General features: G+C 40.1%; 1 protein-coding gene across 1 annotated transcript in view; it reads left to right on the top strand.

Moving 5' to 3' along the window:
- Positions 1-17,218, top strand: part of C7H12orf40 (chromosome 7 C12orf40 homolog) — a 60,342-nt gene that overhangs the window by 32,047 nt on the left and 11,077 nt on the right. Inside the window, exons 8-11 of the mRNA XM_054718611.1 lie at positions 450-565; positions 9,021-9,529; positions 9,785-9,854; positions 10,857-10,914. Coding sequence (XP_054574586.1) covers positions 450-565; positions 9,021-9,529; positions 9,785-9,854; positions 10,857-10,914 — 753 coding nt within the window. The remainder of the gene's footprint in view (positions 1-449; positions 566-9,020; positions 9,530-9,784; positions 9,855-10,856; positions 10,915-17,218) is intronic.

Here is a 17,218-nt window from a genome sequence, read left to right as displayed (position 1 = left end):
AATGATATTTGGAATGATTAAAGTAGCAGTCTATAAAATTAATCAGTAAATGGAAGAACTAAGATAATTACAGCTATTTCCTTTGGAGAAAATATTTTCTGTCAGAGAAATTTAACTTTTCTCAAGATCCTGGTGTCCTGGGTATTTCTTTAAATCTTTTTTATTTTTATTGTCTAAAGTAAATCTTTTTTTTTTTTTTTAACCTCTGAGAAAATAATTAGCTCAACAAGGTGTCAACTCTGTTTAACAATTATTCAAATATTGATATTGCTTTCTTTGTTAGAACAGTATTTATTTTGTTTTCAATAAGGACATGATTCCTTTATTTTAGGCTAAAATAACATTTTCAATATAGATGTCCACTTAAATGGCATATCATGATAAGTAATTTTAATTGTGTATATGAACATTTACCATTTTGTCAGGTTCTTCCTTTCTTTTTTTTCCAGCTCAGTAATGTCAATTATTCTAATTACTTGTTTTCCAAATTAAATGAAAGTCAAGATGCTCTTAGTCCATCAGATAAAACAGCACAGATTGGAACATTATTTGAGAGATTAAGCAGGTGAGCAAAGATATGGCAGGAAACAGAGCACCTGCAGCATTTTTTTTTGAGTTATTAATCTGATTTTAATGGACACATATATTTTTAGTTAAAAATGCAAGTAGACCTAAGTAATACTAATAGAAAGTATCTACTAGAATAACTTATAGCGTTTAATTAAAATAGTTTTAAATAATTAATTTCTAATGGACACACCTATCTTTTATTTATTTATGTAAAAATATTTTGGGCCAAGACGTTTTGCACCTGTTTTATAATCTTCATGAATTACTAGTTTCTTTTTCTGTGTCATAAACATAATTTCTTATGTCTGTTGATCAATGCCCCACCTTTATTTTCTTGATTTATGAATATAAACTCTATTGTTTTAAATCCATTAAACTTGAAAAACAGTTTGAGTCACTCTTCATAATTGTGGTGTAAAAACCTTGACTCTGCAATTCTATTCCAGTCTTCCTCATTTTAGTAAATAACACTCTATTCACTAAGTTGCGTAAACTAAAAGTTGTCCTTGATTCCTTCCTTTCTCCTTCAACTCCCAATATCCATTTCAACAATAAAGTATTGCCAGTTCTGTATTCTAACAAACTTTAAAATTATATGCTCATGTTTCTATCTCTACAGTTCCATCTCAGTTTAAGCTACCACTGCCTTTTTCCTAGAGAATTGTTACAGCTCCATAATAGTCCTCTTTGTTTCCTCTTTGTCCTTAGATCCATTTGTTTTACAGCTTTATTAATGTACTAGAGGCCCGGTGCATAAGATTCGTGCACTGGGGGGGTGGTGGCCCTCAGCCCGGCCTGTGCCCTCTCACAGTCTGGGACCCCTTGGGGGATTTCCGCCTGCCATCTAGTCAGACATTCTTCCCACAGTCTGGGGCTCTTGCAGTCTGGGACCCCTCGCAGCCTGGCTCGCTGCTCCTTAGCACTGCCTCGGAGGTGGGAGAGGCTCCCACCACTGCTGTTGGGCTCATCAGCTGTGAGCCTGGCTTCTGGCTGAGCCACGCTCCCCCTGTAGGAACACACTGACCACCAGGGGGCAGCTCCTGTGTTGAGCATATGCCCCCTGGTGGTCAGTTCACATCATAGTGACTGGTCGTAACGCAGTTCAGTCAATTTGCATATTAGCTTTTTATTATATAGGATAATCAGCATAATACAAACTGAACCTATTTAGAATGTGCACTTTAAGTTTTGACATATGTCAAAGATAATGAATATAGTATTCATCATCCCTAGTAGTTTCTTTGGGCAGCTTTGTAATTCCTTCCTCTGACCATGTCACATCCCTTACCCTCATCCCAAGGCAACTACTGATCTGCTTTCTGTATGGAGTTCCTTTTGTGGGAAGGTTTTTGTTTTTGTTTCTTTAACTATCATATTTTACTAGATATAGGCTAGTAATATTATTTGTTGAGTGAGCTTTGGTAGTTTGTCATACAATGAATGTATCTAATTTTTTATTAATTATAATTTTAAATGCATGCTATTTTTTATGTTGTAGCATTTATTGACCTAAATTCATTTATAAAATCTCCTTTTTATGTATTTAAAATCTTTAACATCTGAAGCGATGTCTTTTCTCTCATTTCTAATGTGGTAAGTTGTATTTTTTCCCCTTTCTCCTGGTTATTCTGACTAGAGGCTTACCAATTTTCTTTACCTTCTCCCAGAATCATGTCTCAGTTTACATATTTCTCTTCTTTTTGTGTGTGTGTATGTGTGTGTGTGTGTGTGTGTGTGTGTGTGTGCTCATTGAATTTTTTATTTTTTCTTCATTTTAGAGAGGGAGGGAGAGAGAGAATGAGAGAGAGACAAACAACACCAATTGCCTCTTGTACATGTCCCAACTAGGGACTGAACCTACAACCTATGTATGTGCCCTGGGGGGGAATTGAACCCACAACCTTTCGGTGTATGGGACAGTGTTTTAACCAACTAAACCACACTGGCCAGGGCTCATTGAATTATTTTTATTGTAACATTTTTGGTACTTCCAATGCCATATGTTTGCTTTGCATGCTAGAATTCATATAGTAAGTAAAGCATTACTAGTAAATGTGAAATTTATTTTGGCAGTCAGGGCCCTCCCTGATGTACGTCTGACTTTTACTTCAACCTTCCTGCTCTTACTCAAATTCACAGCTCACTTTCTATAGCATGACCATGGCTAGCTTCTCTGTAATACAAGATTTTTTTTTTCATTATTGGATTAGCTCCTTTGCTGCATTTTTACGGTATTGTATCTGTTGATTGTTGTTAGCTAAAGAAAATACTTCACATTTTTCTATTTTTTATTTCAATGAATTCTGCTTTTACTTTTATTTTCTTTTGTCTGTTTACTTTGTATTTAATTTACTCTTTTTTTCTTGTGGCTTAATATGTTGTCTATCCTAGAAAATTCTATATGCACGTAAGGAAAAATGTATTACTGCTGCTTTTGGGTGAAATGTCCTTAAGATATCAATTAAATCCATATAATCCAGTGATTTTTCAACCTTTTCCATCTGATGGCATGCATAAACTTATCACTAAAATTCAATAGCACACACCCCCAAAAATTGATCTAACCAAAATATGGCTATAATTTTGATTCATTTACACTGGACAGCTATTGTTGTGTTGGCTATTATCACTTTTTTGGGTATGTTTTTTAATTTTGTTTTGTTAATCCTCTCCCAAGGATGCTTTTTCATTAATTTTTAGAGAAGAGTGGAAGGGAGGGGGAGAGACAGAGAGAAAGAAACATCGATGTGAGAGAGACACATTGATTGGTTGTCTCCAGCACATGCCCTGACTGGGATCTGGCCTCAAGCCTGCAACCAAGGTACATGTCCTTAGACTGGAATCAGACCCTTGACCCTTCAGTCTGTGGGCCAGCGCTCTATCCACTGAGCAAAACTGGCCAGACCATTTTGTCATTTTTTTCATTTGACAAACTAATGGAAAAGAGGTCAGTGCCCCTAACTTAATCACCAGGTATTACATGTTTTAAAAATTCTTGTGGCACAGCAGTTGAAAATCGCTGATCTAGTCCAATGTGTCATCTGAGATCATGGTTTTCTTGTTGATTTTCTGTCTGGATGATCTGTCCATTGATGTCAGCAGGTTGTTCAAGTCCCTTACTATTGTATTACTGTTGATCTCTTCTGTTATAATCCATCAAAATTTGCTTTATATATTTAGGTGCTCTACATTGGGTGCATAGATATTTACAAGAGTTATATCCTTTTGTTGGATTGATTCCTTTATCACTATGAAAGGCCCTTTGTCTCTTTATAGCCTTTGTGTGTTGTTGTTGTTGTTTTTTGTGTGTGTGTGTGTGTTTTTAGATTTAAAAAGAAGTTAAATCTATATTTACTCACACTGTTAAACATTACACAAAACACTCAAGTGGCAAGTAATTATAATGCAAGTCCTTACATGGCAATACAAATTTATTGAACTACTGATGCTAAATTATACAAAATTGCACCACTTTAATTAAGGCTTTTAGTTTACATTTGGCCACCTCTAAGTTGTTGTAACATTAGGTTGGTCAATTTAAATACTGTGTCTCCCTGTTGGATAGACACACAATCTTTACACCCAAATGTTAATGCATACAAAGCAACAAGGTATTGTTAAATAAAACAGCAATAGTTACTGCAACTTGGGCCTTATGACCAATTATACATTATTAAAATTACTTTCCACATTCACATCCACCATTTAACATCTCAACCAAAACATTACACATGTGAAACCATCACTAACAGGCAAAAATACTAAACCTGTATATTTGGTATTGCAAATACACTTATGCATGAGCAAGCAAGGGATTCACAGTGATAATCTACAGCAGCAGAAGCCTGAAAGATGTCTTTTGACATGCATTGTTTCCATTTAGAAGTTTGCTACCATTCTTATCTTAATACCATTCTTATCTTAATACCATATATATATATCTCTTCCTATTATGTATATATATATAAATATATATATACACACACATATATAATAGTAACTATACATACATATATTTGTATAGTTTATATATATAATGTATAAATTTTCTTTTTTTAAAAATGATTTTTTTATCATGGATTCTCTATCACGGATTTTCTATCATGACTAGGATGTTCATTTCCATTCTATTTTTTTGTTTGTTTTATTTTTGGGTTGTGTTGAGCATCTTTGGATCTGTGAACTTAATGTTTTTATCAAATTTGGAAAAAATTTGCCATTAAATTTTCAAATAGTTTTTTTTTTTTTCTGATTACTCTCCCCTTTTCTTTGGGACTAAAATCACATGTAAATTTGTTCACTTGAAGTTATGACACAAATTACTGATGCTCTCTTAGTTTTCAATTTTTTCTCGTTTCATTTTGTATAGACTATATTGCTGTATCTTCACATTCATTAATTGTATCTTCTTTGGTGTCTAATTAACTGGTAAACATATTCAGTGTACTTTTCATCTATAGAAGATGGATTGCACTCCTTTTTATGTCTTCCATGTATCTATTTAATATGCTCAGTCTTTGCTCTACCTTCTTGAATATAGAGAATATGTTATAACTCTTTCGAAGTCCTGGTCTACAAATTCTATCACTTGTGTCATTTCTTGTTCTATTTCTAATAATTGACTTTTATCCTCATCATGGGTTATAACTCACTGTTTTCTTGCCTTCCTGGTAATTTATTTTTTTATTCTGTACATTGTAAGTTTTATCCTTTTGGTTTCTGGAAATTTTTGTACTCCTATAAATTGTCCTAAGCTTTCTTCTGGGAAACAGTTTAGTTAGTTGGAAATAGTATGATTTTATTGAGGCTTTCCTTAAATTTTGCTAAATGGAACCAGATATGTCTTCGGTCTCTGATAATTTTGCCCCCTGCTAAGACAGTATCTCTGATTTCCTTTGTATCATAAGGTGTTCCACTCTGGTTGGTGGGAACACAAAAATTTTCCCATCCCTGTGTGAGCTTCTGGAGTTGTTCCAAGTTCGTATCATGGGTGGTTCTTTTCCCAGCATCTATACAATATAAGGGTAATATACAAATTGGTCAGGACACCCTCACGCAACAACCGAACAGCAGGCTGCATAGGGTGACCAGGCCAGCAGGGGGGGCAGTGAGGGGTGACCAAATGACTGAACAGCAGGCTGTGTGGGGCGACCAGGCTGGCAGGGGGGGCAGTGAGGGGTGACCCGGCTGGCATGGGAGGCAGTTGGAGGTGACCAAGCCAGTAGGGGGGGCAGTTAGGGGTGATCAGGCTGGCAGGCAGAGGTGTTTAGGGGTGATCAGGCTGGCAGAGGGGGCAGTTAGGGGTGACCAGGATGGCTGGGGGGGGCAGTTATGGGCAATCAGGCTGGCAGGCCGAGGCAGTTAGGGGTGATCAGTCTGGCAGGGGGGCAGTTAGGGGCAATCAGGCAGGCAGGCAGGCGAGTGGTTAGGAGCCAGTGGTCCTGGATTGTGAGAGGGATGTCTGACTGCCGGTTTAGGTCCAATCAGACCTAAAACGGCAGTCAGACATTCCCGGAGGGGTCCCAGATTGGAGCGGGATCTGGCTGGGCTGAGGGGCCCCCACCCGTGCACGAATTTCATGCACCGGGCCTCTAGTTTGGTAATAATCTTATATGCATGTGCTGATCAGTACTTGCCTGAATTTTCTGTAGATCTCTGTAGCGCTCTCTCTCTCTCTTTGAAGCACTCTCCTTCATGGTACTCTTCCTGTGAACTCTATCATCTGGAGTCTCTCTGAACCCCCAGCTCTGTTTCATAAGTTCTTATTGGGTTTCTTTTGCTTGAATACTCTCTCCAGGCAGTAAGCTAGAAGAACTCATAGGGTTCACCTAATTTGATTTCTTGCTTTCAAAGATCATTATCCTGTTCTACTTGGTGGCTGGCTCATGTCTGAAAACCATTATTGCATATATTTTTGCCTGTTGTTTTTTTTTAACTGTGTCAGGATGAGAAATCTGATCACTCATATTTCGTTTTGGCCAGATGGAAGTTCTAAAATACAGATTCGCCCAGCATTCAAACTGTTATTTTGCAAGTAAAAAGAAGGTCAATTTTACTTTTATACCTAGAACCTTTCTATTGCTTTCCCCTCCACTCCCTTCACACCTCTTCCCCCCCCCCCCCCCCCCAAATCAAGCTCTGCATCATCTGGATCCTTTTGTACCTTTTAAGACTAGGTCATAAGTTTTCTTTCACTATTTGTATTCTAACTTTATTTTTATTTTTCTTGTTTCTCAAACATGTTGCAAATCTTGCATATGTGGTTGTTATTTCATACCCCTGGTGTATGCTTACTTCTTTCTATACATGTCTAACCATTTTCTATCTTTAGCTTATTACTTCCTTACTAGAGATTTTCCTGACCAAATGATCTGAAACAGGACCTCCAATACACATTATTTCTTCATGTAATCTTTATTTTTTAAATATATTTTTATTGAGTGCAGAGAGGAAGAGAGAGGGAGAGATAGAAACATCAATGGTGAGAGAGAATCATTGATTGGCTGCCTCCTGCATGCTCCCCACTGGGGATCGAGCCCGCAACCTGGGCATGTGCCCTGACTGGGAATCAAACTGTGACCTGGTTGATAGGTCGAAGCTCAACCACTGAGCCATGCCAGTTGGGCTCATCATGTAATCCTGTAGCACCTATAAAGGTGCTATAATTTTCTTTATTTGTTTACTTCTTTATTTCTTTTATTCATTTTACTTATTAATGATTCATTATCTTATTTATTATCTTACTTCACTAGAATATAAGCTGTATAGTCTCCCTACCACATGGTAGGCATATATTGATTACCTGTTTAATACACAAAAAGGACATTTAGATAATGAATTTTCCCTATTTTAGTGTATCATTTAAAAAATATATTTTTATTCATTTCAGAGAGGAAGGAAGAGGGAGAGAGAGATAGAAATATCAATGATAAGAAAGAATCACTGATCAGCTGCCTCCTGCATGCCCCCTACTGGAGATAGAGCCTGCAACCCAGCATGTGCCCCAACTGGGAATTAAACCATGACCTCCTGGTTCATAGGTCAATGCTCAACCTCTGAGCCTTGCAAGCCGGGCATTAGTGCATAGCTTTTAACGAATTTTATATTTATAGGGAAACAAATGGTTAAAGAAGTTAGACTGATTTGTCTTAATAAGACTTTAAGGTTTTAGTATCATTTCTGTCATCTCAATGTGTAGCAATCCTTCCCAGCATTTAGTCTCCCAACTCAAATGCTACCACCTGACTTTCCTTGCAAAAGAATGTCTTTTTTAAATTTAGTATAGGAACACTTGACTTCAGGATATCATTTACCATTTTCTAATTTTTTCTTTCTCCTATTTCTTGTGAGAAATAGTTGCATTGTATATTTCTCTGTCCCCATTTTTCTCAGTGAGTGAATTTCCTGAGTTATAATACTTAAAATAACTTTTAAAAATGATGACATATGCTTCTACTGTGTTTTCTAACTTATAAAGTGCTTTTTACACAAATAAGACCCATATTGAGAAATAATGTTGGATCATGATCTGTGAACATTCATGGGTAAAACATCTCTTTCTCTCTTTAATATCAAACTGAATTCTCTTATCTGTCTGTCCCCAACATGTGGTGTACTCTCTGGAACACAATAGTTATACCTGTTCATTAAATATTTAATAAGTAACTTAAAAAATAAAATTAGAAATCAATCAGTTTTAGCAGTCTATGTTTCTTTTCCAAGTTTTTTGGTTAACTCCAATCTCTGGAATAACCTACCCAAATTTATAGTCATTGGCAACAAAATTCAGAATATCTTGACTTCTAATTATTTTCTATGATAGCTTTGATTCTTATACAAGTTGGACAAAACCTAGAATTATGATTTTTGCATTAGAAGGGAATTTGTTATCTAGTTTAACCTTTTCATCTTATCTCTTATATTATTACTTATATGTGCATTTGTATTTACATTGTTTTACCCTAGGGACATCATATTTTTTATATTCTTGTTAGGTTGAGAAATAACTATTATAATGTCCTCTTAACTATTTGATTTAATATTTTAACACAGGATAATTTTTCTCTGCACAGTCTTAAAAAAATCTTTCTCTGGTTAAATGGAGCATCAGTGACATACAGTGGTCGTCTAGGTTATTTGCTAGACATTATTACAGAACACATGCATAGGTTTGTTTTGCTTTGTTAATGTAACAGTAAATTGAATCACACACTAATTTTTCACATTGAGATACTAAACTAAGTGTAGGTTATTTTTATACTCAATAAGGTATTACAAGAGTGCATTAGATAAATTTCTACCCAAAGAAATACTATTTATTTAAATTTGAAAAATAAAAACATAGTAGGCAAATGTTAGTAGCTACTCAAAGTTTTCTAAGAATTTTAAGAATTCCTAAGTGAAAATACCCTATAATTTTTTTGCTAAATATGTTTTTATTTACCCCAAAGTCCAGGAAATAGGAATTTCCTCACTGGAAGCCCTGCTATAGTGATGGGTGAAGATTGTGGAAGCATGGATGAGAGAAGACACTCAGATTTCATTACTGAAAAACAATCAGTACAGCATATTTGGGGAGAAAATAAAGAAGAGGTGTCAAATTTCCTTGAGGATGTGAACCAGTCAACCCCCAGCCTTCTACCAGAGAATTTTGACTCTTTTATTAACAAAAATGTGATCAATTTATTAAGCATAGATCAACAGAGGATAACAAAACCATTTGAAAAGTGTGATTATGACAGTATGGGAGTCACCAATTCTAATAAAAATCATTCCTCTGATAGATGCATTTTTACAGATCCAGGGTTGAATTTTAATACTTCTAAATTTAATAAAACAAGTTATCCAGAAAAGTGTCAGCCAAAGAAGAACTATCAGAAAGAATACAACAATGATGAAGGAAATAATCCTAGTACATCTTTTGAGAAGAATTGTTATCCAGCCAGCTCTGAAAAGAAAGGTTGGTATTATATGTGGAAAGCGTAATAGTCTATTGGGTTTTTCTGTTTTCAATTTTAGTGTGTGTGTGCACATACATGTGTGTGTATTTGTATGTGTCAGTGTATTTGGAGGAATATGAAATTAAAAATAGAATGACATTCTATTATATGACATTGTGGACCAGGCAATGGATCATACTAATAAGCTTCATATTAAACAAACAGAAATGGTCTACGCTCAAGTTTTAGTTCAATGCATACTTTTATTTTTAAAGGAAAATTTGAAAAGGACTACCAAAAGAAGAAACCACAGATAGAAATCCAACAATATCCAGTGAATAATATGTAAGTTGTTAGGTAAATGTGGGGAATGCAAATCAGAATCTAGTTTAATGCATGTTGAAAGGTTGAACTGAGCTAGAGATATTGCTGTCTTAGTCTGGGCAGGCTGCCCTCAAAGAAGGCTTATCATTTGTCAGAATCTTGGTTCTGTCACCCTACTTGAGAGTATGGTGCTTGTATTTGCCAGTGCAAAAGTACCTTTAATCTGAAATTTGGTGTTAATTATATTTGAGAAGACTGTCTTATGTGTTCAAGAAACATATATCCTCCAGAATACAAATTTATTAATTTACAGTAAGAAATAGAAGGATTACATGTATAGGAATGCTTACTGACATGATTAGCATATTTTCTAACCTTTGGCAGCGCTCCATGGAAAAGGTGATTGGTTATTATAGAATCAATAGAAGTAATAAAATTCAAATGTTAATGGCATAAGGAAGCATAGCAATAGTCTATGACACTGCAGTTACAGGTAATTAAAGAAAACTTATAGTTTCAGAATAGTCCTAACTTTCTTGGTAATTGTAATTTCATCCAGTGTTGCTAACTGAAAATCATGAACTAGATTATTTTTATTCCGGAAGTATTTTCTTATGGATGGGATTGGCACAAGAAATTAATTAAAACATAGATTCACAACTTATTTAATAAAATCAACAAATTAGATTTTTTGTCAAATCTCTAAATATCCAGAAATTTATGAATGGAATACAGCATATAAGGCTTTGAATTTTAAAATGTACTTTATGAAAATGACTTATAACATGGTTCTCAACCTGGCTCAGACCCACATCACTTGAGGGTCTGATTTTAAAATATAAAACAGTAAGTTTGATCTATACATAATAAATTGATTCCTTAGGAAGGAGCTTATGAATCTTTATTTTTTTTTAAAAGCTTCTTTTATCCTGATTCACAGCCAACTTTAGGAACCATAATTTAGAACAATGATTTTCAGAGGGACTAAGGCAAACTATACTACTGTCTTATTTTTTACTCTAGGAGTATTCCCTTTGAGGAATTGAATTCTAAGAAATCATGCGACTTTGGACTTGGTGAGGTAACATATATCTTACATTATGTTTCTAATTCAGTGCTATTTTCATGTTGCATTTTAGTGTTTGCAGTTTATTTTGACAAGGTTAGCTTTATCAAAAACTTTCTTTGTAAGCTAACTATTTTTCTTATATTTTCTCACTCTGAGGAAATTATAGGTTAGATCTGGAAATAAAATAATACCTTTTCAGAAACTGTAATGTGCTTTATTTGAGACAGACCAATTTAGGTACACTTAAAATTCTTTTGATAAATCCTATGAAATTTCTTACAAGATGAAAATTTTTAGATTTCTGTGTGCTACAGGAGAACATAGTTATGTATGTAGGGATGCTGAAACATATATAAACAATCCTAATATATAAAAACCCAGGGTCCGTAACGACTGACCAAAGGCTCTACTGAACACCGGAAGTCAATCCTGCAGTTGGTGCTGGGTTGCCATGGCGACCCAGCACTGACTGCCAAGGAGGCTGCCGATCAGGCCCGGAGAGAGGCCTGAAGAGAGAGGCAGGGTCTGATCTGCAGCCTCTGTGGCAGCTGTTTATCAGCCATTGCCTCTCTCTTTCTCTCCAGGCTTCACCAGCAGCTGCACCTCTGTTTCTCTCCAGGCCCCCACGGGGGCTGCTGATCAGCCCCACCTCTTTGATCAGGCCCGGAGATAGGCCTGGAGACACTGACTGGCATAGAAACTGTCGAATCAGAACCAAATCTGGGTGAACTGAGAGGAGCCAATGGCTACCTAGGAGGTGGAGCTTTAGACACTGACTGGCATAGAAACCGTCCAATCAGAACCAAATTGGCTGGCAGGGGAGGGAAGTTGGGGGCAAGATCAGGCCTGCAGGGGAGGGCATTTGGGGGCGAGATCAGGTCGGCAGGGGAAGGCAGTTAGGGGTGATCAGGCAGGCAGAGGCAGTTAGGGGCAATCAGGCTGGCAAGGGAGGGCCGTTGGGGGCGAGATCAGGCCTGCAGAGGAGGCCATTGGGAGCAAGATTAGGCCTGCAGGGGAGGGCCATTGGGGGTGAGGTAAGGCGGACAGGGGAGGGCCGTTGGGGGTGAGATCAGGTCAGCAGGGGAGGGCAGTTGGGGGCAACCAGGCCGGTAGGGGAGGGCAGTTGGGGGTGAGATCAGGCTGGCAAGGGAGGGCCATTGGGGGCAAGATCAGGTCAGCAGGGGAGGGCAGTTGGAGGTGAGCTCAGACTGGCAGAGGAGGGCAGTTGGGGGCAACCAGGCTGGCAGGGGAGGGCAGTTGGGGGCGAGATCAGGCAGCAGGGGAGGGCAGTTGGGAGAAAGATCAGGTTGGCAGGGGAGAACAGTTGGGGGCAAGATCAGGCAGGCAGGCAGAGAGGTTAGGAGCAATTAGGCAGGCAGGCAGAGTCAGGGGCAATCAGGCAGGTAGGCAGGTGAGTGGTTAGGAGCCAGCAGTCCCAGATTGCGAGAGGAATGTCTGACATCCCCCAAGGGGTCCCCGATTGGAGAAGATGCCAGCTTGGCTGAGGGAACCCCCCCTCTGTACACGAATTTTGTGCCCTGGGCCACTAGTCCTATGTAATAATCCTATATAATAAAAGGTTAATATGCAAATAGACCAAGGGCAGAACAACTGAACAACCAATCAAAGCATAATCCTATCTAATAAAAGAGTAATATACAAATTGACTGTACCTCTGCTACACCCACAAGCCACGCCCACCAGCCAATCAGGAGTGAGTATGCAAATTAACCCAACCAAGATGGCTGCAGCCACGGAGTGAGCAGGAGGCTTGGGTTTCCCCAGCAATGGAGGAAGCCAAGCTTCCTGCATACCCTGGCTGGCCGAGGCCTCTGCTCAAGGCTACAAAGTTTCAATTATAAAAGATAAATAAATCCCAACAAAAATGGCCGCAGCCACGGAGTGAGCAGGAGGCTTGGGTTTCCCGGTGATGGAGGAAGCCAAGTTCCTGGCCTGCCCTGGCCTCCACTCAAGGCTACAAAGATTCAATTATAGAAGATAGGTAAATCCCAGATACCAGGGCCTCTGCTTGGGTCACCAGGGGGCGTGGCCAGCATGCAAAGCACCACAGGCCCCTCGCCCAGGTCGTCCCACACCCCAAGGGAACCTCCACCCTGATCCAGGACACCCTTCAGGGCAAACCAGTCAGTCCCCACCCGTGCACCAGGCGTCTATCCTATCTAATAAAAGAGTAATATACAAATTGTCACTCCAACACACAAGATGGCTGCCCCCATGTGGTCAAATATGGTTGCTCCCATGTGGACATAAGATGGCCAGCAGGGGAGGGCAGTTGGGAGGGATCAGGCCAGCAGGGGAGGACAGTTGGGAGGGACCAGGCCTGAAAGGGAGGGCAGTTGGGGGTGATCAAGCCTGCAGGGGAGGGCAGTTAAGGGTGACCAGGCCGGCGGAGGAGGGAAGTTGGGGCGACCAGGCCTGCAGGGAAGGGAAGTTTGGGGGAACCCAGGCCTGCAGGGGAGAGCAGTTGGATGGGGGACCAGGCCTGCAGGAGAGGGCAATTAGGAGTGACCAGGCCTGAAGGGGAGGGCAGTTAGGGGTGACCAGGCCTGCAGGGGAGGGCAGATAGGGGCAATCAGGCTGACAGGGGAGCAGTTAGGCATCAATCAGGCTGGCAGGGGAGTGGTTAGGGGGTGATCAGGCTGGCAGGCAGAAGTGGTTAGGGGCAATCAGGCAGGCAGGCAGGCAGGCAGGCAGGCAGGCGAGCAGTGGGAGCCAGCAATCCTGGATGGTGAGAGGGATGTCTGCCCGTTTAGGCTTGATTCCAGTAGGATCGAGCCTAAACGGGCAGTCAGACATCCCTAAAGGGTCCCATATTGGAGAGGGTGCGGGCTGGGCTGAGGGACACCGCCCCCCCCGCCCCCCAGTGCACAAATTTTGTGCACTGGGCCTCTAGTATGCTAATGATATGTTAAGGCTGCTCAACTGCTTGCTATGACATGCACTGACCACCAGGGGGCAGACAGTTAACTGGTCGACCAGTCACTATGAAGTGCACTGACCACCAGGGGTCAGATGCTCCGACCGGTAGGTTAGCTTGCTGCTGGGGTCCAGCAGATCGGGACTGAGCAAGATGGGCCAGACGTGCCCTGGAGCCCTCCCATAGTCCCTCCCCGGCCTGATCGTGCACCAGTAGGGTCCCTCAGCGTGGCCTGCACCCTCTTGCAACCTGGGAACCCCTCGGGGGATGTCAGAGAGCCAGTTTCAGCCCAGTCCCGCTGGCCACTCCCCTTGGGAGGGCGCCAGACACAGGGCTCATGGCTAGCAAACACTGCTGTGGCATCACAAGCCTCTCCCAATCAGGAGTGATTGGGCGTGAGCCCGCAGCAGGCACAGTGGGGCCAGGATGAGCAGGAGTGGCAGGAGCTGTAGGCAGCATTGGACTGTGGGTTTCAGCCCGATCCCTGCAGCCCACCCAGAGGGACCCTACTCGTGCACGAATTCATGCACCGGGCCTCTGGTGGTTGTATGTTATAACACTTGCTAATAATAAGGATGTACTAATATGATTGTTGCAACAGTAAAGGCATTGTGCTAAGAGCTTTTTGTACTTGATTCTACAAGAGCCTGATACTGTAAAGTAATCACAGCAAAAGAGACTCAGGTTCAGAGAGATTAAATAACTTGTTCAAGGTCACACACTCAAACCAGGATTCAAACTCTTGTCTTACCTGATTCCAAAGTTTTAACTAACTGTTTTTTTTTTTTATATTCAATTAATATGCGTTGAGTACATTATGAATTTATTTAATAGACTAGAGGCCCATTGTACAAAGATTCATGCAATAGACCTTCCTTCACCTGGCTGCCGGCACCAGTTTTCCTCCTGCACCGGGGACCCAGGCATTGGCTCTGGCCACCGCCTTCCGCTTTCTTTCAGGGTCGGGGCTTGGACCCCAGCAGCAGCGGTGCGGGGGCGAGCGCTGCCCAGTCCCGTGCCCCCATCTGCAATCGGGACACCGCTGCCGCCCGGGTCCCTCAGCGGCGATCAATCGGAGTGGCGTAGGCACCTGGGTCCCTCAGCGGCGATCGATTGGAGCAGAGATTGTGCAGGGCCCAGGTCCCTCAGCGACCGGAGCAGCGGCCCCTGGCTGGTGCCGCCGCCGCCTTGGTCCCTCAGCGATGGGGGGCGGGGCAGCGCATGGGGGCCGCCATCTTTGCTGGGTTAATTTGCATAGCACCCTGATTGGCTGTGGGTGTAGCGAAGGTATGGTCAATTAGCATATTACTCTTTTATTAGGTAGGATATTTATTGTCTCCAGTATTCTGGGGATACAGTGGTGAAAAAACAAAGTGTTTGTTCTCATGAAGCTTATATTCTGTTATACACTAGACTCTGCAACGTCGAGAGATGAAAGGACCTGGAACCAGTCTTTAAGAAGTTGTAATCTAGTAGCTAGACAGAAACAGAAAAAAATCTAATGCATTTAGATAAAACGCTCCATTGGGGTTTGTACAAAAGGGGAGTGGGAGCCTAGTAAAAGACACTTTTAAATTTGATTTGGGTACTAATTAATAAGCTTACCAAATGGACAAAATGCCTTCATCCTATGAAGAAGGAGCAACATATATGAAGAAGGAGAAACTAAGATGTGAGAGAGAGTATAGCTTGTTTTAGAAACTGAATTATTGTTATTATTACTACTGTAGTGCAAATTACAAGTGGTGGGGAGATGGCTAGAAACAATTTTGGACATTATAAAGGGCCAGGTCATAAAAGACCTTGTATTAGCATATAATAGTTTAATTTCCTATCACTGAACAGAAAGAAAGCCCCTGAAAAATTTTTAGCAAAGGAGTACGATGACATCAGAGTATTGGAGAGTTGTGTCTGGTAACAATGAGGAGAGAGTTGAGGGTGCCAGGACTCAAGGCAGGGTCAAAAAGAATGAGGGCTTGAAGTTGACTAGTGGCAGTAATTATGGAAATGAGGGATGAGCTATCAAAAAGATTTAGGAGATCTAGATTTGATTATTAGTTTAAGGGAGAAGGGAAAAATTAAAGACCTGGAATTTGTATTTGGATAAATGAATGGGTTGTTGATGGGATGATGCCATTCACTGAGATGGAAAACATAGGAGGAGGTTGCAGAAAAGGTAAATTGTTCACCAAAATTCACATACTATATTTTTTAGAATAAAGCTATCACTGTGAAATGAATATATTTCAGCCAAGGAACATATTTCCTAATTTTCTATTCATTTGTGTGCAGCCACGTGGCTAGATCTCAATAATGGGATATTATCAGATGTGAGATGCATCATTTTCAAGGATTGTAAGAACTGAGAATTCCTTTTCCAGTGTTATTCTTTTAATGGCCAGATGGCACTGAAGCCGTAAGGGATGTTTGGAGCCACAAGATGGGAAGGACTGGGCCTCTAAATCACCAGTGGAAAAAACTGATGACCAGGAAAACTCATTTTAGATTATTACCTGAGAGAGAAATAATAATGTTTGAATATTATTCATTTTGTGATTTAAACCCCCCCCCCCCAAAAAAAAAACAAACATAGTATGACTCTGGCTATTGTAAATAATACTGCAATGAACATGGGGGTGAGGATAACCTTTTTGAATTAGTGTCTTCATTTTCTTCAGGAAAAAAAAAACCCAGAAGTAGAGTTAATGGATCATATGGCAGTTCTATTTTTAAATTAAAAAATATATTTTTATTGATTTCAGAGAGGAAGGAAGAGGGAGAGAAAGATAGAAACATCAGTGATGCAGGTGCAGTCTTAAAAAAAAATTCAGGTACCATATGTGAGGTGTAAACCATTTTTTCCCAGGGAGGAGCTTAGAGTTGTGGGTTCCCTCCCAAGGGATTGTCCCTCCTGGCATTGAGTTTATCGTGAAATGTGTCTCAGCATCTCAGCCTCTCCTACGCATTTTGATAGGGTTTTTTTTTTGTTGTTTGTTTGTTTTTTAATCATTTGCTTGGTGTGTAGCAAGGAGTCTCTTAGCTAGATTTTGGATTTCTTTCAGAGGAAATTGTTTCTTATGTAGCTATAGATTCGGTGTGTCCGTTGGAGGAGGTGAGTTCAGGATCCTCTTATGTCACCATCTTGAACTGAAACATATTTAATTTTAAAGTAGCAGAGGAAAAAGTTTAAATATGATTGTTTAAATGGTACTTTCTTCACTGGAGAAATGAAGACACATAGAACTTCAGAATTCAAAGAAGTGGGGATGCCACACTAGGAAACCTGAACATAGTGGGAAAAAATGAAGTAACACTTCTACATAAATGGTAAACATAAAATGTAAGGAATGAAACCTGCTTAGCAATTAATATATTAAA

Source organism: Eptesicus fuscus, chromosome 7 (assembly GCF_027574615.1).
Source record: "Eptesicus fuscus isolate TK198812 chromosome 7, DD_ASM_mEF_20220401, whole genome shotgun sequence".
In the NCBI taxonomy this organism is placed as follows: Eukaryota; Metazoa; Chordata; class Mammalia; order Chiroptera; family Vespertilionidae; genus Eptesicus; species Eptesicus fuscus.
The sequence above is the reverse complement of the archived record's forward strand: the minus strand, read 5'-3'. Positions and strand labels throughout refer to the sequence as shown.